The following is a 25,057-nucleotide window of genomic DNA, read 5'->3' on the forward strand; positions in this document are numbered from 1 at the left end:
AAGGAAATGCAAAGAAAAAATGCTGATTTAATTTATGTTACCATCCGCATGCCTCCTTAAAGGAAGAGCAGACTAACCCTGTTGCATTAGCATGATGGACTAGAGGATGTTGGGACCTAACTACAGCCAGCCCACGTTCAGTGTTTGGAAATGTTTGGAATTTCCCTCTGGGGTGGGAGATTTGGGGAGTCTGGGTGTGCGTGAGGCCAGGACAGGAAGATCTTACTTGGATAATCCTAAGGCTTTTAGTTGACAGAATCAGTATCAACTCTAAGTTTAAAGGTATGGAACGAATATAGAACCAAAAAAAAGCAACAACAACAACAAAAAAACAAAACAAAACAAAAAGCAACAACAGGCTCAAAGACCTTTTTAAAAAAAAAAAAAAAAACCAAAAGCAATATGTTGTTATAATCTGAAAATCAACCTTATTTTGAAACAAAAACATATACTTAAAACACAAAACAGGAGTTTGAATAGAAATTAGCGTCTGAAGTGTACCCATGATGACAGTCATGTGCATCCGACACATGTGACAAACGTTGTGGTATTTGTGGGCTCATCCCGAATGTCTTGTACGCCTGTCTTCTGCACTTCCCCACCAGCCAAGAAGGCATTGTCCATGTTTATTTCTAGAGTCTGTATGATGAAAACAGTAGTGTTTCTCCAAATTAATTTATAATTATAAATGGCATTTCTTCCCAACAAAATTCCTTCCTTCTCTTAGATCCCTTCTAAAGGGGAGATGCACAGCCAAGTTCAGAGGACAGGATTCAGATTCTTGCTCGGCCGGGCACCTCTGGGTGTTAGCACTTTCCTGGTTTTGCACCCACAAATAGTCATCATTTATATTTATTTGCACAATTGCTTGTCAGTGTCCATTACCTCAATAGAGATTGCACTGAGGGCATTCCAAGAATAGTGGGACCATGAGTGTGAGGGTGAATCTGTGATGTCCATGCAAATTGCCGTTGATTTTATGTAAGGTCCTGTCATGGCAGTATTAGCACAGACTGGAAAGATCAGAGTTGAGGTTGCCCCAGGCTTCATGCTTTTGTCTGCCCCCGGTTTGCCTTCACACGAACGTGCTACAGAAATAATGACCATATGTGGCAATGTGGGGCTGAAAGTGCTTTCTTCTGTTTCAGATCGGGCAGTACATCATGTCCCTCCCCCTGAATCTTGAGCCTTTTGTGACTCAGGAGGACTCTGCCTTGGAGCTGGCCCTGCACGCTGGGAAACTGCCCTTTCCTCCTGAGCAAGGTGAGCGGGGCCTGCCTGGGGGCCAGGAGGGGGCTCACTGTAGCCCCATGCAAACCTGGGGTCCACCTGTTATCCCGCTGGGGAACTTCTGCGGCACAGAGTGGATTAGGGAAGCAGCGTCGCTGGGGAGGAATTCCCGCAGTGCCCCGCAGCTGGGGAGGCAGGGGCAGGAGGTTCCAGGGTAAATTAGATGTACCCACGGGAGGTGGAAGCTAGCTCTCCGGGCAAGGGTCCCACCTGGCCAGTGCAAGCCCCCTCTTTGGACCATGTGCTGAGTAAAATGGCACCCGTAAGAAGAGTTTTCCTCATTAGGACGAAAACAAACTCTTCACTGTAGAAGTGATGTTTCCTGTCCAGACGCCTCTGGCTGGAGCTTGTTCCTAGCTCTCCCGAGGCTCCTGGATCTCTAAACTGACAAGGTGAAGATACAGTCATTAAAACTTCCTTTTCCCATTATCTGGGCCCTGACAAGTTTGAACAGAGACCACATACTTTCTGATCAAAAATCCTCTTATTCTTAATATGGGATTTTATAGGCCTCCCTTCATAAGGCTGAGCAAACAGAAAAATCACATGGTATAGAAGAGATTTCAGCAGCTTACAAGAAGGTACAACCCTGAGAATAAAATCACATTGAAAAGTTTAAACGGATGCTAAAAGGCATACCATATAAATGCAAATAAAAAGAAAGCAAGAAAGTGACGTTGAATCAGAGCAAAACATAACAGATGGGACCAAAGTGAGTCATTACATTGATAAAAGGCAGATCCCACAGTGAGCCTGTGACAGGTATACTTACATGTCAGGTGGCACAGCACTGAGCGCTGTGAACAAGAAGCTACCCAAAATAGAAGGAGAAACTTTTTTTTTTTTTTGGTTAGATCAGCCAAACATATTTTATTACATTTGATAAGCGTTTGAAATCCAAGTTGTAATTAAAGCTGATTTGCTGCTTTTGTTTTTGAATGGAAAATAAAAATCAATTTTACATTTTGGTATACATTACATTTTATTGGTTATGTTGTCCATATGACAAAAATTTTTATTATTAGCAAGTTATATTAACTATAAAAATTGAAATTAATTAAATTGAAATATAGAAAATTAAACAAAACTAAAGATGGAAATTACACAAAAGGAAAGTGATTTATTCATATATTTTATACCAACTTGGTTATTCCTATCCCGTTAAACTGTTTGGTGTCATAATCCTAAAATTTTATGATTTTGAGAGACAAAGCCACGTGAGTATTGAGAACATCATGAACCTCTCTTTCAGGCTTTGAAAGGAAAATTAACGAGGCTAAAAGAGGAATTATTCAGTGTAATCAATACACTTGATCAAATCAATACATTGGGCTTTTTAATCCCACAGAGAATAGGCATTGTCAAATTTCCATAAATCATTTGTGAAGATGTTACAAATAAAATCTCTGTGAGTTTCATAGGGTCATACACATTAAGGGAACTCATCATTTTTGGGAAAAAAAAGGATAATTGTATACAAATTTCACAGTTAGCTACAGTACGAGTGAATAGCGGGTAGGGAAGGGAAGACTCTTTGAAATGAAAGTTAGAAACTAAAGGAAGTTGAAAGATGAACGTGAGAGACTAGAGCAAAATAGCAACATAGCTGGTAGGTAGCAGTTCGTATCCTTGGTGTATAAAAGTGCCCACAGATCAGTAAGAAAAAGATGACACTCCACGGAAAAATAAATAAATAACATGAAGGCATTCAAATAACCTCAAAACAGGAAGAAATGTGTAACTTTAGTAATCCTCAAATGGCTGTGAGGGAAGTAACGTATGCCTTTTTTTTTTTTTTAATTTTTTAAAAGATTTTATTTATTTATTTGACAGACAGAGATCACAAACAGGCAGAGAGGCAGGCAGAGAGAGAGGAGGAAGCAGGCTCCATGCCGAGCAGAGAGCCCAATGCGGGGCTCGATCCCAGGACCCTGAGACCATGACCTGAGCCGAAGGCAGTGGCTTAACCCACTGAGCCACCCAGGCGCCCCTGCCTTTATTTTTTTTAAAGTAGGCTCCACACCATGTGGAGCCCAGTGCACGGATTGAATTTACAACCCTGAGATCAAGACTCTAACTGAGATCGAGAGTCGGACACTTAACCACCGACTGAAACACCCAGGCTCCCTGAATGTGTGCCATTTTGTAACCTATCATACTGACTATATAGAAAATACATACAGATTTATGTTTATACACATAAGTATGTTTGCACTGAATATTGGCAAGCACAGAGGAGAGCCGTTTAAATTATGCAGTTTGGATTTTTGGAGTTTGACACACGTGCACGCACATGCCTACACACAGACCCAAACACGCTGGGTGTGAGACCAGTTACACTGGAGTCCCAGGTTCTGCTCGTCTGGCTTCCAGAATGGCTTCTTGTTTCTTCTTTTTTTTTAAAAGATTTTATTTATTTATTCGACAGATAGAGATCACAAGTAGGCAGAGAGAGAGGAGGAAGCAGGGCACCCTGCCAAGCAGAGAGCCCGATGTGGGGCTCGATCCCAGGACCCTGGAAACACAACCTGAGTCGAAGGCAGAGGCTTTAACCCACTGAGCCACCCAGGCACCCCTGGCTTCTTGTTTCTTATGTTCCTCTCATATTTTTTTCAAGAATATTTAAGTCAAATCCCAGGCATCCTATTATTCCATGCATAAATACACCATCATGTATCCGAGATCGGACACCCAACCAACTGAGCCACCCAGGTGCCTCACCAACATGTATCTCTCTTATTGATGCCACTTATGTTCAAGTTCAAATTCTTGGGCAAGAAAATAGTGGTGCTGTGTCTATGTCTGTTACAGCACACCAGGGTGAGCGTAAGGCCTTATTGTCCCATTGCAAGGAAATAACATATACATTTAGTTAAACTGCAGTTGTTTTCAGTCACTCATTCACTTACCAAACTGTTATTAATTTCTGGGCATTTGTTTTGGGTATTGTCAGGAGGGAAAAAACTCCAGCCATAAAGTGAAATTGTAGCAGTGACGGAAAACAACAACAAGCCCTTCCAGGTGTTTCCTTTTTTTTTTTTTTTTTTTTTAAATTCCTTCCCTTTCAACATCATATTATGAAAAATTTCAAACAGAGAGAAAACTGGGAAGAGTTACCCAGGGGATTTCTAGCATGTTAAATTTGCACATTTTAAGAACTAGCTGGTAAGCTGCCAGTAGGAGCTTTGAGGCTTATATAAATGGCTTTTCATAATCAGTGTAGTTAGAAGGTAGTTTTTAAAATCCTTACAAGTCTTTTTCCCGCAAGGAAATGGAACGTTGGGAACTTTGAAGTGATGTGTCCAGAGGTCACACACAGCATGTGTTAAAGCAGGGGCATTTGCAGGAAACCTGCAATCCTGTGCCCACCACATCTGCTCTCTCGGTGGGGGTGCTGAGGACGGGCTGCAGTGGGGTGGGGTCCCCCAGAGGCGGCCCGCACCTGCCGGATGCAGGGCAAAGGTGCTACCTAGGTGTGGTGCTGGGCCCCCTGGAGCCTCCCTTCTCTGTGGCCAGGGTTACGGGCAGAGGGGACAGCTGGTAGGCCCTGACACAGAGTGGCCCTATGGGGAGGCCCAAGAAGGTCGGGACTACACCATTCCCACAACCAGACACAAAAGCTGAGCCTGATGCTTCATCTACCTGGCTTTTTAACATCCTCCTTCTTTAAAAATTTTTTTTTAATTTAATTTTTTTTCAGTGTTCCAAGATTCATTGTTTATGCACCATACCCCGTGCTCCATGCAATACGTGCCCTCCTTAATACCCACCACCAGGCCCTCCTAAGCCCCTTCCCACCTCCCCTCCGAAACCCTCAAATTGTTTCTCAGAGTCCACAGTTTCTCATGGTTCTTCTCCCCCTCTGATTTCCCCCAGCCCACTTCTGTCCTTCACCCAATGTCCTCCATGTTATTCCTTATGTTCCACGAGTAAGTGAAACCATATGATAATTGACCTTCTCTGCTTCACTTAGTTCACTCAGCATACTCTCCTCCAGTCCCAACCATGTTGATACAAATGTTGGGTGTTCATCCTTTCTGATGGAGGCATAATACTCCATTGTATATATGGACCACATCTTCCTTATCCATTCGTCTGTTGAAGGGCATCTTGGCTCTTTCCACAGTTTGGCGACTGTGGCCATTGCTGCTGTGAACACTGGGGTACAGATGGCCCTTCTTTTCCCTACCTCTGTATCTTTGGGGTAAATACCCAGTAGTGCAATTGCAGGGTCATAGGGGAGCTCTGTTTTTAGTTTCTTAAGGAATCTCCACACTGTTTTCCACTGTGGCTGCACCAACTTGCATTCCCACCAACAGTGTATGAGGGTTCCCCTTTCTCCACATCCCCTCCAACACTTGTTTGCTGTCTTGTTAATTTTGGCCATTCTAACAGGCATAAGGTGGTATCTCAATGTGGTTTTGATTTGAATCTCCCTGATGGCTAGTGATGATGAACATTTTTTCACGTGTCTGTTAGCCATTTGTATGTCTTCTTTGGAGAAGTGTCTGTTCATGTCTTCTGCACATTTTTTAATGTGATTATGTTTTTTGGGTGTTGAGTTTGAGGAGTTCTTTATAGATCTTGGAGATCAGCCCTTTGTCCATAGTGTCATTTGGGACTATCTTCTCCCATTCCGTGGGTTGCCTCTTTGTTTTGTTGACTGTTTCCTTTGCTGTGGCAGAAGCTTTTGATCTTGATGAAGTCCCAAAAGTTCATTTTTGCTTTTGTTTCCTTTGCCTTTGGAGACCTCTTTTTTATTTTTTATTGATTTGACAGAGAGAGAGACAGAGAGAGAGATCACAGGTTGGCAAAGAGACAGGCAGAGCCGAGCAGAGAGCCCGATGAAGGGCTCAATCCCAGGACCCTGGGATCACGACCTGAGCCGAAGGCAGAGGCTTTAACCCACTGAGCCACTCAGGTGCCCCTGGAGACATGTCTTTTTTTTTTTTAAAGATTTTATTTATTTATTTGTCATAGAGAGAGAAGCGAGAGTGAGCACAGGCAGACAGAGTGGCAGGCAGAGGCAGAGGGAGAAGCAGGCTCGCCGCCAAGCAAGGAGCCCGATGTGGGACTCGATCCCAGGACGCTGGGATCATGACCTGAGCCGAAGGCAGCTGCTTAACCAACTGAGCCACCCAGGCGTCCCTGGAGACATGTCTTGAAAGAAGTTGCCATGGCTGATGTGAAGAGGTTACTGCGTATATTCTCCTCTAGGATTTTGATGGATTCCTGCCTCCCGTTGAGGTCTTTTATCCATTTCAAGTTTATCTTTGTGTGTGGTGTAAGAGAATGGTCTAGTTTCATTCTTCTTTTTTTTTTTTTTTTTAAGATTTTTTTTTTTTTTAATTTATTTATTTGACAGAGAGAGATCACAAGCAGGCAGAGAGGCAGGCAGAGAGAGAGGAGGAAGCAGGCTCTCCGCCGAGCAGAGAGCCCGATGCGGGGCTCGATCCCAGGACCCTGAGATCATGACCTGAGCCGAAGGCAGCGGCTTAACCCGCTGAGCCACCCAGGCGCCCCTAGTTTCATTCTTCTATGCATAGCTGTCCAATTTTCCCAGCACCATTTATTGAAGAGACTATCTTTTTTCCACTGGATATTTTTTCCTACTTTGTCGAAGATTAGTTGACCACAGAGTTGCGGGTCCATACCTGGGCTCTCTACTCTGTTCCACTGGTCTATGTGTCTGTTTTTGTGCCAGTACCATGTTGTCTTGGTGATCACAGCTTTGTAGTAAAGCTTGAAATCAGGCAACCTGATACCCCAGTTTTGTTTTTCTTTTTCAACATTTCCTTAGCAATCCGAACACCCCTCCTTCTTGAGATTTCTTTTCTCACCTGCATTTTGTGTATTTTGCTCCCATATCTCGCTTCTTGTCCTTGCCCTCTGACTAATTATTCCTGGCCTGCTTAAAAACCCACAGATCCCCTAGAACCTAAGGGGTGAGATCCAGCTCCTCCCTGGCCCAGGTTGGAGACCCTCCTCAATCCCATGTGATCACAGTGCACAGCCCCATCTCCCACACCCACGTGCTCACACTCCAGCCACTCAGAGGATTTTTTTCCCTGAGTAAAAGTCTCCTGCCCCGAGTCCCACTAGCATCGGAGGAGTGATTGCCCGGGGCACCTCTCTCTGCAGCTCTGTGTGCACACGCATGTCAGCAGCAGGACCATTTCCCACGTGCCCTGTTCATCCTGCGTGCTTCTGTAAACCCATGTGTGTGCCATCTGCCCTTTCTCCTCCCATGCGTCCGGGAAACTATCCCTTGTGCTTGGGAAGCCCGGGGATGAGCTCCCACTTCTGGGCTCCTGTCCGTCTTTGGTGACGCCCTGGCTGCAGCCCCAACATGGCTGCGTGGTGGGGCCTTGTCTGTCCCCTGGCCGGAGGGTGCCTTCAGGGCTGGGGGCAGTGTGGACCCAGCAGGGCTTTGGACGGAACTCGTCCAGTTAGCAAGCAAGCAAGTGCCCGCCACTCTCGGTCCCGCATGGGCGCCCTGTTCCCCACCCCACAGTGCCGCCCCAGGGCTGGTAGGTTTATCCTTTCCTGGGCCAGGGTCTCAGGGAGGGAGGGTTATGCCCACACCAGCCACCTGCCTGGCTACGTTTCCAGCCACATGACCACTGGGCCAGTGGTCCATTTCCAGGGTGGAGGCCCTAGACCTCATGTTCTTAGCCTTGTGCTCAGTTATGTTCATCCCGTTTTTGGTTTTTAACTTTCTGGTTTGTGTTTGTTGTACAGATGCTACATGTAAAACAAGGTCACAATTTTAGAAAGAAGAAACCCTGACATCCCATCGGTGTTTCCATTTTCCCATGTGTGGATGGTATTTGGCATGTAGCTTTGTGTTCTGTATTATTATTGTTGTTGTTGTTGGTGGTGGTATAGCAGCATTTTGCTTATCTTCTCCCACATGTGTTTGTTTTCTCTACTTGTCCGCCTGCTTTTTTTTGTTGTTTTAATATCAGGTCTCAGGCTTCACGGCCTGTCTGGCTAGGATGGCGGCTCCCTCTCCCTGCATCACCCTGCCCCAGCCTGACTGGCTCTCGCGACCTTGCTGTTGACCTATAGTCATTGCCTGTTTGCCCTGAGATGGGATTCCTATGATTCTAAGGGCACCCTCATTGACCCAGGCCTGTTCCCCGACCCTGCCCGCTTCTGCTCTGTATACAGACTCCTCCTCCTTCCCCACAGGTGATGTGACACGGAGAGTCACCATGTGTGCGGCACTGGGAGTATGTCACACACTCCATGCTTGAGGCCCAGACCAAGGCGTCACGTGATTCTCACCACAGCCCCGCAAAGTTGGGCTCTCAGAGGCTGGGTAGCACACAGCTCATCCATGGTGGGGGGCCCTGGTCCGGGTCTCCCTTCTGCTGTGGTGCCTGTGTATCAGTCGTTGCCATCTGTCTGTCTCCTGTAGGCCGTGCTGGCTCGCCCACCTTCTCTGCTCATATGGGCCTGCCCTCTCACGGGTCCCCCTCCTGCCCTCGCTCCCAGCCTGCGTGGCTGCACAGAGTCCTTCGCCTTCAGGCACGCAGAGCTCACTCTCCCTCACCTGACTGCGCCCTCTCCTGAATCATCACCGTACTCTGTCCATACCACTTGGTCTAAGACGTAATTGTTCTTTGTCCCCGTGTTGCCCACGGAGACCGCAGCTCCCTGGTGTGTGTGGGCATATGGCCCCCATCATGGGCCTGGCCGCCTGGAGGTAAAAGGTGCTGGAGGTGGGACCCTCCTGACCACAGTCATTGTTTCTGATGCCCTTCTCTCCCTTCCCAGGGGACGAATTGCCCGAGCTGGACAACATGGCCGACAACTGGCTGGGCTCCATCGCCAGAGCCACGATGCAGACCTACTGTGACGTGATCCTGCAGCTCCCCGAGCTGACCCCGCACTCCACCAAGCAGCTGGCCACTGACATCGGTGGGTGCCCCCGGGGCAGGCGGCCGGAGGGATGGCTGTGCCCCATCGCACCTGTCGGTGCTGCCCACCCTCCAGCTCTGGGCTTGGCTGCGGAGCTTGTGAAAAATGCAGACTCTCTGGGCCTCGTCCCCAGAGATTCTGACCTGGAAGTCTGGGTTGAAGGCTGGACATCTGTATTTTGAAAAACATCCTGGGGGATGCTGGTAGGCTGCCCTTGAGGGGGGCTTCTGTGAGGTGGGTTGAAGTGAGTGACACAGACTTGCCTTTGCTGCCTGGCCTTCTGCTGCTTCTGTATAATTGCCCAAACCAATGCTGATTAGGCTGCCACCGTGCACCAGGCATGCCAGGCATGAGCCAAACCTTCATACCCACATTGAAGGCCACCTTCGTCAGGGCCCCTCTGTGAGGTTGGTGCACAGTGGAGGTTCTCCCCCCCCCCCCCCCACAGTGCTGGTGAGGACACGGAGGCACAGGACAGCTGAATAACAAGGCCACATACGATGCCTGTGTGCCTCCCTGGTCAGAGGGCCTCATGCCAACCTGCTCCTGCTGTCGCCCGCCCCCCGCAGGCGGGGCCCTGAGGTTGTGGGTGCTGCGGGCAGGAGGCAGGGGAGTCTCCCCAGGGTCTTGGTATCATTCCGTGGACCCGTCTCCTCTTTACCTGAAGCAGCTCTTGGGGTGGTGGGGAGAGGGTTGTAGGAGCCTTAGAGATCAGCTCCCAGGGGACCCAGACAGAGCTGTGACCTGGACAACCACAGGGCCAAACCAGGCTGTTATTTTGCTACAGAAGAAATAGAAGTGAGGTGCTTCCCTCCGGGGCCCGGGGCCACTAGGGATGGAGCCAAGCCTGGAGTCCACTGTCCTGACTTCACAGTCAGCTCTCCACAGTCCCAGAGAGCAGCCAGCTTTTCACTGTGGCACTGGGCTGTGTTTAGGGAGGAAGGATGAGGCGATCCTGGTGCCCGGAGGTGGCACCGGTTAGTACAGGCAGGCGCACTGAGGACAGAACCAGTCGGGATGAGTGAGATGCTGGCATTGCCTACGATTCCGGGAGTCCCTGTTCTTTCTCCCTTTGTGTTCAGCTCCCTCTGAACCTCCGGTCCCGCTCAGCACTGACCAAGCAGCCATTCCGTGCGAGCCGCAGCGCTTGGAGCCTTAGCCACTCCCTGGGCTTACTGAGCTTCCGCAGTGGGGAGCATGGCCAGGGCCTGGGCTCCTGGGTGAGCGGAGCTCAGTTTTATGGATAAACTCAGGCAGGTGACAGGTGCTGGGACACCGCTTGGCCTGAGTTAGACGTGAGTCAGCCAGCCTGCCAGGGCAGAGCAGGCACCTCCTGTGGGCTATGGCTGGAGCCGGCCATGGACAGAAGGGCAGCAGGGGCTTGTGGCGGCTGGGGGGGGGGGGTTGTTGTCTGTTGCCCTTGAGGACAGGATGAAGGCGGAGCCAGAGGACACTACAGAGCACTCCGCCCTCAGGTCTGGCTCAGACCTGCCCTGGAAGGAGGAAGTCAGGGCAGCACTCATTTGTCATCTGTAACACATCGGGTGTTCCTGTGGCCTTTGGCCCATTTCATCCTCTTGACAGTGCAGCATCGATGGATGGATGCAGGGACTCCGAGACGAGGGGTTCACCGAGCTCACCCCAACCTTGGAAACCAGTTTTTACCTGCCCCACTCTGCCAGTGTCGCACAAGCTTGCCTGGTGGTTAGAGTCGTGGGGCTTCTCTTAGAAGGACAGGGTCCCTGAAACCTCTCTTAGAGATTCTCACCGATGTGGTCTGGGGCAGGCTCGGGAATCGGTCTCTAGCTCGGACCCCAAGGGGTGAAATGGGAAGTGTGGGAACGTGCAGTGCACCAGGCCCCTGCCTCAGACACCGTCCTTGTCTTCACGGGGAGCTTGTGCTGGGAAGTCTTAGTCGCTGCTCATATAAACCCGTGTGTCCCCGGACTCCTTGGGGTCTCCATGTGGTCCGTGGGGTCCACTGGGGAGTGTGGTCAAGAACTCAGGAGTCCCAGTGTAGCACTGTGGGGGGTAGGCTCGTCCAGCTGCAGAGCTGAGTGTGCAGTGGGTGGTGGGGGAGGGCCAGTCCTATATGCAATTAGAATTCCTAGATTTGGGCCAAGCTGACAGGTTTTTCTTTTTCTTTCTTCTTTCTTCTTTTTTTTTTTTTAAAGATTTTGTTTATTAATTAATTTATTTATTTGAGAGAGAAAGTGCATGGGAGCAGGGGAGAGGGGCAGAGGGAGAGGGAGAGAGAGAATCCCAGGCAGACTGTGTGTCGAGTGTGGAGCCTGACGCGGGGCTCGATCCCAGGACCTGAGCTGAAATCCGGCATCGGACGCTCAACTAGTTGGGTCACCCGGGTGCTCCTAAGCTGACAGTAGGTTTAATCCTCTTGGAAAACCCCTCAGAGTAAAGGCCTGGCTGCTCGGGGCAGAGTGGACACCTGGCATTTTGAGGGGTTCAGGTGGACGTCTGTCTCTGTCCCACTTGGTGCTCAGTGTGTTGAGCTGTGTCTGTCTGCTCCCCATCCATACAGACTACCTGATCAACGTGATGGACGCCCTGGGCCTGCAGCCATCCCGTACCCTTCAGAACATCGTGACCCTCCTGAAGATCAAACCCGAGGATTACAGGCAGGTCAGCAAAGGCCTGCCCCGTCGCCTGGCCGCCGCAGTGGCTACCATGCGGAACGTGGACTACTGACTGCCCCCCAACCCCCCAGCCTGGTTGAGAAGAGGCCCAGGGCTGGGGTTCCGGGGTCACAACAGCTCTCCAGAATGGATTTGTTCAAAACTTCTGCCTGGGATTGGGCAGCATTCATTTCAAAAAGACTTGTTTCGTTTGTATAATCAAAAAGTGGGGGGGGGGGGTTGTAAATTAGAGGTGTATTATTTATTACAGCAGGATTTTCAGATGATTTTCTGAATGAACCGATCTGAAAATTGATAAATACCGTGAAATGAAAAAAGAGCATTTTCTTTCCTTCGCTCAGTGAATATTTAGGTGCCTTCCATGTGCCGCGCTCCAGGCCTTGGGACACAGGCCAGAAAGGAGGGGGAGAATCACCAGAGAAACCAGCGAATAAGAGGATGTCGGATGGTGGCATCAGGGTGGAGGGCAGCCCCCAGACCCACAGATCAGCGCCATGCCTGGCAGTGAGGGACCAGTGCAGACCAGGCCCTGGGTCACATCCAAGGTCAGTGGCATGGAAGTAGGAAATCAGATTAGAGGGGAGCTGGGGGTCAGATCACGGACCAGCCTGTTGTCCATGATGAGGACTTGAGCTTTTACTTTGTCTCATTCAAAAACTCAGAGGATGATGGGGACTCTCAGGTGTTTTGCCAGTAGCTTTTCTGTTAAGACGAACAGAATAAGGTAATTTGAGTGACTCAAGCAAATAGCATTTGAGCTTTCTCAAGAGCAGGAAGTCCTGTGGCCCCAGCTTTGGGCACTAACTCGGTGGCTGGAGGAGTCAGGACCAGAACCAGCACTTCCCTGTGATTTTGACCTTTTCTGCACGTGCTGGCTGCTTCCTCCCGGCAGGGTGATCTCGCAGCTGCAGGCATCACATGGCATTCCAGGGGGGAGGGACGATGGCAGAAGGGACACTGTCCCTTCACCCTGGAGGCAAAGGCCTCCAGAGGGGCCCCCATGGCTTTCTCCTTGTTTTCTCTGGTGGGTTCTTGGTCGCCAGGCAGCAAGCCAGGCTGGGAGTGCGGGCAACAGGACACCGCTAGCTGGGGTTCTCTTGGGCAGGATGGTCGCAGGGCATTCAGTGGCATCCCTGGCCTCTGTCCACCAGACGCTGGTGGCACTCTCCAGCTGGGACAGCCATAGAGGTCTCCGGACCTTGCCCAAGGGCCAGACTCCCCTCCAGCATGGAAATCCTGACGTGGACCAGGCAGGACTTATCACCTAGGCTGGGCGCCCTGGTGCCATGAGCAGGCCCGGTTTCTGTTAACAGTTTCTGTTAAAACAAGAGAAGGGGGCACCACTGTGTCTGTCGGGGTCCTTTATTGCAATTGATGTATCGTGTGTTCCTGCTGCAGCATAGGCTTCTCTCTGGGATGCCTCTCAGCAGCCCCGGGGCTTATTCCTGTCTTACACATAAAGGCATTAAGGTGTGGGCGGGTTAGGGGCTTGCCTGGTGCCCGTGGCGCCTGTGCTCCTGACCGTGGGACGCAAGGCGAGCACATGGCACCTCTCCTGGCCGGGACAGTCAGCTTTGCTGGCCCTCCGAGGTGGCACCACTGTGCCCACAGCCTCTCGGGAACTGGCCCTCACAGGCAGCCGGGGCCGGGGTCATGCTGTTCCTATCATCTACGGGTTCCCCCACGTCCTGTCCCCACATCCTTGGAACCAGTTTTACTGGCCCTGAAAGAACCCACGCCAAGAAAAATACTGTGTTTTCTCATGAGGCGGATCATGGGCTGTCCCTGGCAGGGATCGAGCCTGGCTCCTGCCTTGAAGAAGCGAGAGCTGGAAACCCGGAAGGCAGAAAGTACTGTGCAAAGTGGAAACCTCTTTGGGGTGACCTTTGTGCCAGTGTCCAGGAGCGCTGTCTGATTCTTGGCTTCCCCACCTCCCAACTGTGTGACCTTAGGGAAGTCGCTTCCCCTCTCTGAGCCTCATTTCCTCTTGTGAAAGATGGGAGCCACAGTGGTACCGAATCAGGGTTATTTGAAGAACTGGTGAGGTACAGCAGGGGTAAGGCACGTAACAAGTGCCCCCTTCCCACTCCTGCTTCACAGTGTCTCTGAACAGAACCTCTCACAGCTCAGGATGAGTGTGTGTCCCGGGCCGATTCAGTGACCTCCATTCTTGGGGCTTTTGCTGGGACACTGTGAAGAAGGAGGTTTCTTCCCACCATGTAGTTGCTGAGCTGAGGGAACGGAGCCTGGAACTGTGGGGGGAGGAGTAGCACAGGGAGGGAACCTAGTTGAGAAGGATCTCAACAGGGAAGAAAAGCAAGCCCAGAGCTGGGGAAAGCACCAGATCTAGGTGAACCCCAGGAACAGCCATACTTGAAATCCCTGGACTTTTATTACAAGAACTAACGGACTCACTTTTTTAGCTTAAGTCAGCTCGAATTAGTGTGACCCAAGAGCTGGCTGAAAGGAGCTCGATAATAACCATTGCTCTGCCTGCCCCACAGCTTCAGATGAGACGGAAAATAGGAAAGCTCTGGACTCCTATAAGGGTATTCTTGTGACTGCTGACAGCAAGGGGATGAGGCTGGAGTTTCACCTTCATCACTTAGTGGGAGAGTGGTCTGGGGCTCCTGACTTCATCGGAGTCTCAGTGTGCTTACCCTTAAGATGGGATGATAACACTTCAGTCATTCTGAGAATTAATTGGAAAAAGACTTACAAAGTACTTGGCCTAGTGCTTGGCATGTGGTAAGTGTTTGATACAGTGTAGCCATTGTTTGATAACGACAACAAATAATCATAGTGTGATGACAACTATCACTAGTCATAAAAGTAGTAGTCATGGGAGTTAGCGTGGCAGCCACCGAGAACTGGACTCCAGCCTGCAGACCCGCCTGGCCCCGAGCTGGGAAACCCTCTTCCCCCAGGCCCTCCCCACACAATGCTTCCCAGTGCTGTCTTTGGCTGGAGTGGCACCAAGTCTGGGGCACCGCCTTCCTCCACAGGTGCCACTGTGGGCACTTAATGGGAGGTCGGCTTGTTTGCCTTCCCAGCCAAGGACCCAGGTGTTCGCCAGCAGCAGGGCTGGGCCCTCAGAGGTCCAGGCTCTACAGCCAGCGCTGCTTCGTGACCGGGGCTGGGAGGTGATCCGCTCTCCTCACCTGACAAGCCCCATGCTTCTTTGGTAACAGCTCTCTGGTCTCTCTTTGGAGAGCCATCAGGGTTCCCAGGCTTAGCAATTAAAAATACAGGACACGCAGTTAAATTTGGGTTTCAGAAAAACAACAAATGATTTTATTAGTATAATATGTCCCAAATATCTTTTTAAATTTTTAAAACATTTTTATTCATTTAGAGAGCAAGTGCACATGCAGGGGCAGAGGAGGAAGCAGAGAGAATCTGAAGCAGACTCCACACTGAGGCAGAGCCCCATAAAGGACTCGATCTCACAACCCTGAGATCATGACCTGAGCCGAAATCAAAAGTCAGTCACTTAACCTGCTGGGTTACCTAGGTGCCCTGTCCCAAATACTACTTGGATATACTCACACTAAAAAAATCAATTCATAGTCTATCTGAAATTCCTATTTAACTTGGGGGCCTGTATTTTATCCGGCAATCTTTGGCCTGGTGTCCCCACCACCTGATTCTGCTGGGGGCCACCTGGCCTCAGGTATGGGCAGGGTCTGGCCTATCCAAGCCAGATTGGCTCAGAGGTAAGCATGTGACCCAATCAGTGACCAATGAGAGTCAGCCTAGGAACTTGCAGAGACAACTGGGAAAGAGGTCCTTACCTGGTGAGTTTGGACTCGCTGGCGGACTTTAAGTGTGAGGGGAGCCTGCCCAGGAAAGCTGAGACCAAGAGACACCGTTTGAGGTCCTTGAGATTCTCTCATTTAAGCCAGCTTGAGTCTCATTCTCTTTCTCTCTGTCCCTGCCACCCAGAGAAGAGTGGTGGATGGCACTGATGGTGGAAGTCACAAGTAGACTGTGGGGACAATGCCAAAATCACCTGCTTGAGAGCCTTACCGCGGCCAGGCCCTTGCTTTCCCAGCCAGTATGGATGCTACTTTAATTTCTAGAACAAAACACGGGCCAACTGGCAGCACCTCCCCCCACCCCCGACCCTGCCCCCGGGCCTGATGCTCTTCCTGCTCTCCACAGTTGCTCACCTCACTAAACCCATTCGCAGAGGTCAGCTAAGGCCAGGACGGAAAAGACTGTGGGGACAGACAGCACAGCCTGCCTGGCTGTTTGTCTCGGGAGCAGACGGTGCACTGGGAAGAAACTAGCCTGCCTGCAGGGGACAGTGTCCCAGGGTCTCTTGAGCCAGGCTGGGGACGTCCCAGCCAAGGATCAGGTCAGGTTGGGGGTGTGGGCAGGAACCAAATGAGTACACATTTCCCACATCTGTACCCGCAGCATGACCCTACAGAGCCCTCAGCCTGGGACTGGCCAGCAGCTGCTGGTCTCTCTATAGGGAGACACAGACTCTGGCCTTGGATACCCACTGTCTTGGCCCTTTGGAGAGAACACCCCAAAGTGAAGCTTGGGGCCACGATCTTGGCTTCTCGGGTCTGAGTTCTGGTTTCCCCAGGTCTAGATGGCATCGCCCTCACTGTCGGACTCGATGATGTCCAGCGGCTGCAGACGGAGGGAGTCATAGTTGGGAGGTGGGGTGCCCGGGATGGGCACGGTCTGCTCATCAGGGTAGGTCCCGGGGTTGGGGCCAGGCCTGGCCACATCAGGCTGGAAGCCAAAGTTGGTGTGAGCCTCCACCAGCTCGGCCACGGTGGGCGGCGGGCCAGCATAGCGAGCCTGGGCACGTCTCTGCCGCAGGTTCTTGGCGAAGGCCACCAGCTTGATGATAGTGATCCACACAAAGTCGATAAGGATCTCTCCGAATTCGATGAGGCACAGCACCGAGCCCCCCATCCAGAAGCCAAACTGGCCACCCAGGTTTGAGAGCAGCCAAACGATCTGTGGGTAGCAGGGGGGTGGACGGTCTGGTGAGGGTGGGGGTCGGGCCACAGGTTCCTGCCTTGAACCCCACCTCACGGCTTCCTGGGAGGTAGGCCATTGGCCAGGAAGGGGGGACAGGGTGACTGTCTCAACCCACGGAAACCATTTGGGACTCCAGGACTCTCCCAATTCCCCTGTAGGGTTCGGGACCCTCCCCCAACCTCAGGTTGTACAGTGGAGGGGCAGCGGGGCAGGGCTGAAGTGTCAGGAGCGCCCAGACTCACATTATTGGCTGCTGACTCCTCAATGGTGCGATAGTTGAATTCTTGGAAGTAGATGTTGAGCTTGACCACTCCCTTCCTGTAGGAGCAGCAGGAAGGGCTGGTGTCCCCTCCCCAGGACATACACACACACACATGCACGCACACACAGGAAAGACAAGCTCTAACTTGAGCTTCTCACATGTCCACTCCCAGGATGGGTGAGGTCCAAGCAAGGGCCCAAAGTGTGGCCCTCCCTGGCCACTCGGGGCCTTGGGGCCACGAAGGGCATCTCTGCACAGCATCCCCTCTGGGGGCCCCCAAGGACTGGCTCTGAACTCCCCTCTCCCATCCCCAGGGCTAGCCTACACAGTAGGCTAGTCCCAAGCCTTGTTCCTTCATCAAGGGACCTGGGGCCCAGACCGTTGGCTGCGTGGGCTTCCCCTTGGCACCCAGTAGTCCTCAGGAAAGCTCTGCTCTCTCACACCTCCAGTGATCTCCCTGAACACCTTTGCCTCTCCTTATTTGTCTGAACAGTTCCTGTTCCTCCTTGGAGAGTTAGCTCAAGTGCCCCCTCCCTCTCCAGCCCTCCCTTATCTCTCAGGCACATAGCTTCTTCCCTGCTGTGCTCCCAAAGGAAAGGTCTTATAGAGACTCTCACCCCCATAAGCCCTGTGGGCATATTTCTGTCCTCTACACTGGAGCTTCCCAAGAGTATGGACCTGTGTCTTCTGTGCTCAATTCGTGTTTGTGTTTGATTATGAAAAGATGGAGGAATGGGTGGAGGATAAGTGGATGGATGGATGAATGGAAGACTGGATGAGTAGTTGATGGAGGGATGAACGGCTGGATGGATGAGGGGATAGATGGCTGGGAGGAAAATCAGAAGGATGAAGGATGAAGAATGGAAGGATGGATAGATAGATAGATGAATGGATGCACAAAGGAGCAAATGGATAGATGGATGGGTGGAAAGATGGATGAATAATGGAGGGTTGAATGGATGGATGGGTGGGTGTGTGGGTGAACAGGTGACATTTGGAGGAACAGGCTCTCCTTGGGGAAGTGGCAAACCCTGAATTCCATTCGCTGGCTTCTCTCCCATTCCCAGGGCCGCCGCCTCCAGGTCTCCTCCTGGACCTGACCAGTGTGAGGTGTCTGAGTCGATGCCCTGTATCCAAACCCCTCCCTTCAGGCTCTGGTTCCGCCCATTTTCTGTATGCGCCTGCCCCACCCCAGACTCTAGGCTCACCTGCTCAAGGTGATGTTGGTGCTCTGGTCCCGCTCCTGAGACAGGACGTGGAAAATCCAATCCTGGAATCCAAGAAGGCAGCTGAAAAAATGGCACCTGCAGCACTGCCTCCCAGTCATGGGCCCTGCCCCCTTTCAGGGACAGACCACAGCCCTGAAGCTTCCCGAAGCCCCCTGGGACGGTGCTGGCACAGAGAGGAGAAAGGTAATAGTGCACACCGGCTGCTGCTGCGGGGAGAAGGCACTCTGGGCTCCAGACACCTCCCCCAGAAGCCCAGCATGGCACAGGCTCTAACCCACCTCCCGCCCTCGCGTATGCTGTTCCTCCGCCCGCGTCCTCCTCCCCAGCCCGCCCAGGCCAGCTCAGCTCATGCTGCAGCTTTCACTCAAATGTCACCTTTGCTGGGAGGTCTTCCCTGACCACTCTGTCTAAAGTGGCCTCCCCTGGTTACTCTCCGCTCACCCTGTGTACTTCCTACCATCATCAACTTAGAAATGATCTAATTTCTGTGTATTGTCCATCTCTGCCACTAAAATGTAAGCTCCCTAAGCGCAAAGGCTGTGCCTCTCTCCTTCACCCCTGTGTCCCCAGCACAGCGCTTGGGAGACACAAGTGGAAGGACAAACAGCCTGCAGACCTATGCCCAGACCTGTCCCCCGGCCCAAAGGTGGGCGGCCAGGAGCCCGGCCACTCCACGGCCTCACCTCAGAGGCCTCGGAAGGCCAGTCGGCCATGGAGATGGTCATCTTATACTGGGTGTCACTGGAAGAGAGAAGGCAGTCCTGTGGCTGTTGCTGTCCCTGCCAGCGCTGCCCCCCACCCCGGCTCCCCAGTCCCCATGCCCCCCCGACCCCTGCCCCCCATTCTCCGTGCCCCCCACTCACTTGCAGGACTCCTTGCACATGTTGATGCAGGTCTCCCTCTGGGCCACACTCATGCGCAGGCGTGAGTAACAGTAGGCTGAAAAGGATGAGGGTGGGGGGACAGGGAGAGTTAGAGGCAGGGCTTTCTAGATGTTTTCCTCTCCCTCTCTGGGCCTCCGGCTGTCCCCTGCCTTCCTGGCCCATGGCCACCCAAGGCCAGTGGTTCAGTGGGAGGGGGTGTTTTCTCTGTTCAAGCTCTCCTGCCATGGAAGGTCATCCCCTCCCATCCCACACCCCCTGCCCCCCCATGTCCAGCCATTTTGCCCCAGCCTGGCTTGGGGGAGCCTTGACCCAAATATCCCAGACTCAGCTCAGCAGGATGACAGCAGTTTTCCCTCTGTCATCCCCACTTGGGGCTGGTGGGCAGGGTGATGGGGTCATGCATGGAGTGATGGGTGATGGGAAGGGAGAGTTTCCCCTCTTGGCTGCATTTTTCATTGGTTTTATGAGGTGGTGGGACTCTCTCTGCTTCCAAAAACATCCATCATGTTTGGACTCCGGGGCTGCTCTTCTGTGGCTTCAAACTCTTGGAGGTCACCTCAGTCTCCCCACCCAGCAGCCCACAGAGAGACCCTGTGAGCTCACACACACATGGACACACATGCCGAGGCTCGTACACGTGGCACTGTGGTTGCATGCACGCGCACACACACACATGTGGACACGCAAACCAGCGTGCACAGCTGCAGGTACTGGAAGCAATCACACTCATGCGTGAACACACATGCAGACTCGGTCCCGAGTGCTCCCCTGCACACATACAAATGCCCTCTCCCGTGCACGCGCACACACACACACACGTGCCCTCGCCAGCCACCGCACGCCAAGCTCATGCGTGTGCAGACGTGTACGTGGCACACATACGCAGGAGGGAGGGGAGCCTGGGCGGGGGTGCTGCAGACCGGGGAGGTGCAGGCCTGGCCACCACCACCCTGCCTGGCCCTGCTGAGGACATGGAACTCTGCCCCCAGCTCTGCGGTCAGAGCCCCAGCTGGCCGGGGCAGCAGTGAGTGCCCAGGACTCTGTGCTCACCCCAGTCTGGGAATTCCCAGTTGTTGCAGTATCTCTCCCCGCGGGGCAGTGGGTACAGGTAGTGGGCACAGCTGCAGTTCTGGATCATGTGCTCTTGGAAGCAGGAGCGAATACAGGCCTGCGATAGGAGGGCGGGAGAACACAGCCGTGACTGCGACGCCCTGTCCCAGCCCCAGAGGGTAGGGGCCCAGGGCAGGTCATGCCGAGGCCAGGGGAGTCGGGGAGCCAGGGGAGAGGTCCCTCTGGCCGAGGAGCTGCACCTTCTGACCCCTTGCAGCCTGGGCGTGGCTGTGCTGCTCGGTCCCTGGTCCCCACGGAGGGACTCGGGCCAGATCCAGCTCTCTGAGGATGGGCCTGCCACCTTGCAGAGCTGGAGCCCCACACAGGACATGTGGTCCAAATGCCACAGCCAACTTTTGGTAGTTATTAATAACCAGGCTGCCAGCCTTGATGGAGCAGAGTGTCCCCTCGTGGGGAGAGGGGAAGGAAGAGTGGATTTGGTGCCCCGGGGCTGCGTGGGATGACTCTCCACTCGTGCTGGGGTCTCAGGTCACCCTGACCTGCTTCCAGTGCACTTGGAGGCCAATTGCAGTCACTCATGGGTGGAGCAGGGTGACAGCTGCCCCTGTGGGCTAAGGTCAGGGGGGCCTGGCACCACATGGGGAACGGAAGCGGCTGGTACTCCTGTGTCTCCTCTTGTCCAGCTTCCCGAGTCCAGGGTGTGGAGGAACCCTTGCTCCAACCCTTGCTATCCCCTACTCTGGGCTCTGCCCCACCAGGCACGGAGCCGGCCCCTTCCGCCCCAGCTTCTCCCACTCCCCAAGCTGCTCCTTCCCAACCTAGCACGCCCTGTTCTGTTCTCCCTGACAGGGCCGTGGGCTCCCTATGGGCACAGCTGGGAGGAGAAGAGCGCCAGCGAGGGGGCCAGCGGGGTCGGACGAGGAGCTCTGATCTGGGACCAAGGTCTCGCATTCTTCCAGACCTCACCATCTCACCTGGAAAGGAGGAATCCTCTCCAGGCCCCACGACAGAGTCTGGGAGGGTGGGAGGATGCAAGCAGAGTACCTGACCAGGGCCTTGGTCTTTGCCAAGGTCTCTGAACAGCGGGACGGCTGCATGGGACAAAGCAAGAGCTGAGGTTTTTCTGGAACAGGGTCTCTAAGGCTGGGCCTGATGGATGTCTCCGTGCTCCCCCTCTCCATGCTCCCCACCTTCCTATGCTGCCTGTCTATGCCTTTATTAGCTCAGAAGGAAGATTCCCCCAAGTTCTCCATTGTAGGCAGAAGCGCCTCCAGATAGAAGGCGGCCAACCCAGCAGGGTCAGGGTGTGGGGCGCACAGGTCAGCTGGACAGGGTGGGCGGGAGGGTGGGGTGGCGCGTGATTTTCAGAACTGGGGCAAAAGGGAAGCCCACACCATGCTCAGAGCTCGCAGGCACAGAGGCAGGTCCTGGAGTTCCCCTCATCAAGCCTCAGTTTCCTTATCTGCAAAGGCTGCCCAGGCTGGGGGAGAAGGGTCAGCCAGGGTCACGTTCATCACCTGTGTGGAAGCTTTAGATGGTCCTCTCCACCGGGGCTGGGTCTTGGGACAGGCCCCCCAGGCTGCCCGTGAAGGTCAGGGCGAGAGGGAAGCCCCAGCTATAGCAAGGGAGATCGAGGCCGGATACGAAGAGAGACTTCCAGGTAAGGTGATGAGACCTTTGTACTGGGGCCTGTACACCCCGATTTCCTCATTCCTATAATATCCTCTACATCTTAGCGTTGCTCTGAGGATTGAATGAATCACGTAAAGGGCCCCAGCAGTGCCTGCCCAGCACACGATGTGCCGGATCCTCTCAGGATATTAGGAATTATAGCAAGTAAGTGATAGGTATAATATGCTGTTACTGTCCCATGGGGTGTAGACGGGACGAAAGGATAATGTAATACATTCGAGCCCTCAGCACAGCCTCTCTCCCACACAAGCGTTCTTCTTGGGAGACCCCAGAGTGAGATCCCTGTGTTCTGGGCATCCCCAAGGGCACAGCTGCCCGGTGGGGATGAGCAGTGGCTGGCCCTGGGCCCTGGTGAGCACCCAAGGACAGGCCCGGCTTAGTCCCAAAGGCCACAAAACCCACCAAACTACCCTGTGGTCACCCACAAAAATCCAGTACAGCCAGTCCTGCCAGGACCAGCTCCCCCCGAGCCTGGAGGCCTTGGGCCTAGTTGACTCAGACTGCCAGGGTTCCCAGGTCCCCAGGCCCACACTGTCTTCCCACCTGGATAGAGTAGGTCGTGTTGTAGTCGCTGTAGAGGTTCCGCACGGGAACGTCGGAACCATTCATGGTGCACTGGCTGTAGGGCTCCCCCATGCGCTCCAGCTTGTCCTGTGTCCAGAGAGGTTGCTCCTGGAGGCCCCGCCCGCCCCCCCCCGGAAGCCCCCCTTGTACCTCCCTCCCAGCAAGCACGGGGGTCAGGGGGGATGCCACAGGCCCAGTCGGTGCCAGAGCGTGCCCACCCTCCCCCACAGCACGGTGGTCCTGGTGGGGGTTCCGGCCAGCAGACAAGGCAGGAATGGACCACAAGGAGGCTCCCACCCTCAGCCCCGCTCAGGCTGCCCTCAGGCCGCGGCCATACCACCAGCACCCCGATGGATGTCTCTGTCCCTGACATGGCGTAGATGCCCTCGTCTTTGATGAAGGGGTAGGACCTCTGCTCGTGGAGCAGCAGCCGGGCACCAGCCGTGGACGTGAGGAAGGGCACATAGTCCTCTTGGCCTATATCCAGGATCAGCTTCAGGCCTGTGGGAAGGTGAGGCCAAGGGCTGCCTGAATTCGCTCCCCATCACCCACCTGTCCAGGCCTTCTCCCCACCCTGCCAAGGAGACCTCTACGGCCCACCTAGGAAGCTGGTTCTGCCTTGCGGAAATTGAGACTTCTTGCCTTCTCCAAGGCCTCCTTTCTAGCTCAAGACACCCTGGCTCCCCCCAGCTCCACAATCTCTTTTCCATGTGGCAGGGGAGCAGGACTGCTCTGCCCCACCTCAAATCACATCATTCTTCTCATTCAATCCCTGTTGGCTTCCAAGCTCCTTCCTGCTGTTGGGCCCTTGCTAATGCTGTTCCCTCAAGAATGCTGTTCCCTTACTCTGGAATTATGTCCGCGCCTTCACCCTTCCCATAGAACCTCCTGCTCTTCCTTTGGATCTCAGCCCAAGTGTCGCTTCCTCCAGACGCCTTCCCTGACTACCAAGACTAGGTCTCCTATCTTTGGAAATGTCCTCCCAAGCACGTCCCTCACTTATATGACTCTTTTATTGTCTATCTTCCTTCCCTACTAGGTGGCTCCCTTCTTTTTTAAAATTTATTTATTTTTAAAACACTTTTTTAAAGATTTTATTTATTTATTTGACAGACAGCGATCGTAAGTAGGCAGAGAGGCAGGCAGAGAGGAGGAAGCAGGCTCCCTGCTGAGCAGATAGCCTGATGTGGGGCTTGATCCCAGGACCCTGCGATCATGACCTGAGCCCAAGACAGAGACTTTAACCCACTGAACCACCCAGGGGCCCCGGATGGCTCCCTTCTTGAGGGCAGAGACTAGACCCCATATCTTATGTACCAGAGGGCTCTGCTGAGTGGCTAGGACAACAGGTTAGCGTTCACGTGCTACGTGCCGAGTGCTGGGCCAAATGCTATTCTGTACACAATCCCACTGGTGCTCCCAGGAGCAAAGGCATTACAATCCCCATGTTATAGGTGAGCAAACTGAGGCACAGAGAAGGGAAAGGACTTGCTCAGGGTCACCCAGGGAAGAAGGGGCAGTGTTGGGGTTCTATCACAGGCAGCTGAGCTCCTTGTTCCTAATCGTCTGTCCCTGTGAAGCAAGTTGACCAGCACCACTGTGACACACGGTGATCTCAGGGGCACAGGGGCTGGGTGAGGGGCAGTCAGCATCCCCTCTGGGCCCCTCTTGACCAACAGCCCTGACACTTAGAATGACAGCCTGCCTCCCAGAGGCCGGGGAGGTCCGAGGCTTATGGGGTAGGGGAGGAAGGATCGCCGAAGCCCTCCTGAGGCCACCATGACTCTTTCCCCAGAAACGGGCCCACACAGTGGCCTCTATCATCAACCACTACTGGCTTCTGTTTACTCCTTCACCCCCTCTCTGTCTTGCTCAAGAACCATGTCACAGTGAGACTCAGTAAGAGTACGGGCTCTGCCATGGCCCAGTTGTGTGTTCTTGGGCAAGTTCTTTAAGGCTTCAAAGACTATTCAGCATATACCAAGCACATAGGGCTCGCCAGCCTCTGTGTTAAGTGGGCGATGGTAGTATGGCACAATGACTCTGTGAGGTGTACTTGTTAGGCTCTCCTGGGCTACCATGTACTGTCTTTGAACGGGGAAACCAGGGCTTCTGAAAGTTCAGTCTTGAGCTCAGGCTCACTGGGGGAATAGGGGGTGGGGGTCAGGGGTGGGGCCAGGTTTCATCTGGGCCCAGGAGCTTGGGCTCTGATCCCTGAGCTGTACTTCTTCTGAATCCTTGCCTTGCTCAGCAGGAAAATGGGAGCACTGGTCCCTAGCCCAGACATTTACAGGAGTTCCGGGAGGGTGATAGAGGCGATTTTTGTTCTACCATTCATGGGCCCTGCTCCTGGGCTCCCAAGGGAAACTATAGTTTAACAGTCACCAAGGTCAAAATGACTCCATCAAAACCTCGGAGGCTCTATTTCCGCCCCGGGCAGCCCACATTGTACATCTCCTCTGTTAAAACAAATAATCAAAA

The 25,057-nt window shown here is 53.1% G+C and overlaps 2 protein-coding genes across 4 annotated transcripts in view; one reads left to right on the forward strand and one right to left on the reverse strand.

Moving 5' to 3' along the window:
• The window catches only part of COG7 (component of oligomeric golgi complex 7), an 88,544-nt gene extending 69,644 nt beyond the window's left edge, over positions 1–18,900 (forward strand). The window contains exons 15-20 of one of the 2 annotated variants that reach the window (XR_007124335.1): positions 1,149–1,263; positions 9,073–9,216; positions 11,756–11,856; positions 12,212–12,415; positions 16,710–16,829; positions 18,204–18,900. Coding sequence is in view for 1 of the 2 variants with exons in the window: in XM_047713130.1 (XP_047569086.1) it covers positions 1,149–1,263; positions 9,073–9,216; positions 11,756–11,922 (426 nt within the window). In the remaining variant the exon portion in view is untranslated. Of the gene's footprint in view, positions 1–1,148; positions 1,264–9,072; positions 9,217–11,755; positions 12,190–12,211; positions 12,416–16,709; positions 16,830–18,203 lie in introns of those variants that run through there. The other variant, XM_047713130.1, reaches the window with a different exon arrangement.
• SCNN1B (sodium channel epithelial 1 subunit beta) overlaps positions 15,121–25,057 on the reverse strand; it is a 59,773-nt gene continuing 49,836 nt past the window's right edge. For both annotated transcript variants that reach the window (XM_047713132.1, XM_047713131.1), the window contains 8 exons: positions 22,914–23,077; positions 22,556–22,663; positions 20,300–20,417; positions 19,229–19,304; positions 19,049–19,106; positions 18,345–18,406; positions 17,117–17,192; positions 15,121–16,850 (listed from right to left, as the gene is read on the reverse strand). In XM_047713132.1, coding sequence (XP_047569088.1) covers positions 16,470–16,850; positions 17,117–17,192; positions 18,345–18,406; positions 19,049–19,106; positions 19,229–19,304; positions 20,300–20,417; positions 22,556–22,663; positions 22,914–23,077 — 1,043 coding nt within the window. In that variant the 3' untranslated portion in view covers positions 15,121–16,469. The remainder of the gene's footprint in view (positions 16,851–17,116; positions 17,193–18,344; positions 18,407–19,048; positions 19,107–19,228; positions 19,305–20,299; positions 20,418–22,555; positions 22,664–22,913; positions 23,078–25,057) is intronic.

The sequence above is a fragment of the Lutra lutra genome, chromosome 18 (assembly GCF_902655055.1).
Source record: "Lutra lutra chromosome 18, mLutLut1.2, whole genome shotgun sequence".
Classification (NCBI taxonomy): Eukaryota; Metazoa; Chordata; class Mammalia; order Carnivora; family Mustelidae; genus Lutra; species Lutra lutra.